General features: G+C 40.9%; 1 protein-coding gene across 1 annotated transcript; it reads right to left on the bottom strand.

The window, feature by feature from the left end:
- Window positions 340–741, bottom strand: LOC107635949 (putative F-box protein At1g67623). Its single transcript, XM_016339496.1, has one exon. The coding sequence runs from the start codon at window positions 739–741 to the stop codon at window positions 340–342; it is 402 nt and encodes a 133-aa protein (XP_016194982.1).

The raw sequence follows: 992 nt of genomic DNA, 5'->3' as shown, positions 1-992 counted from the left end.
TATTTGGACGAAGTTCTAGCCAAGATATGCATTAATTGTGTCGTCTGTGCCATCCACATAATCATGATAAATTATTTGATCAAACTGACAGTTTTTTAACAAAAAATAAAATAAAATAAAATACACCATCAATACACATAGCAAGAGGTTAATGAAGGATCATAACAAACCGACATTTGCTAGCCACTGTATTGACGGATTACATAAAGATAAACCCATAACAGTACAGTCAGGGGGCAGATTAACAAGAGTGGTAAACAGTCACGTTCATTCAAATGCAAACATTTCGAAGAACACCCTGACATCGTAGAAAATGTCCGTCAAGAACTCCCTGAACCTCTAGACCTGCCCAGAAGTATGGATAACTTCAATCATTTGAACACCCCTTTGCACTTCGTCTTTGTCTTCGTGTCCGCACAGTAGGCACATGACACACAAGTAACCGGCTTCAACGCTGTCCTCTGTTGAGGCCCTAGAAAGCAGTTCCATCCCTTTGTCACGGCAGTCAAACTGGAAATACTCCATGAACCCCTGCCAGAGTATAGCATCCACATTTCCTACTTCCACGCAGCGATCAAGGAATCTCCTTTCAGGCCTGTCGAGGTAAATTAAAAAGTACACTAACGGTTTATACGACATTGTCGCATGCTTGTATACAGCATCTAAACTCGCCACACCCAGGAACACCTTACACATCGCCTGCATGTTAAACAGATCCTCAATCGAATTCAATGTAACCATCGTGATAATCCTAGACCATATTTCGCGAGGAAGAAGATTCAGCGGACATTTGTGCTGAACGGATACGTTTTCTTTCTTTCCATCCTTCTGGGAACTTTCGGCCATTTGCAAGGACTTGGTGAAGGGATTATTGGAGATTATAAAGAGGAGAGATGAATTTGTAAATGACCTTGTAGCATTTTGCTTTTTAATATACTGCCATTGGGGGGTTCAGTACTGCATACATTTTCCTAGATGTTTTCTTCATTTAC

This window comes from Arachis ipaensis, chromosome B04 (assembly GCF_000816755.2).
Source record: "Arachis ipaensis cultivar K30076 chromosome B04, Araip1.1, whole genome shotgun sequence".
Classification (NCBI taxonomy): Eukaryota; Viridiplantae; Streptophyta; class Magnoliopsida; order Fabales; family Fabaceae; genus Arachis; species Arachis ipaensis.
Note: the sequence above shows the minus strand (reverse complement) of the source record. Positions and strands in the feature narration are given on the sequence as shown.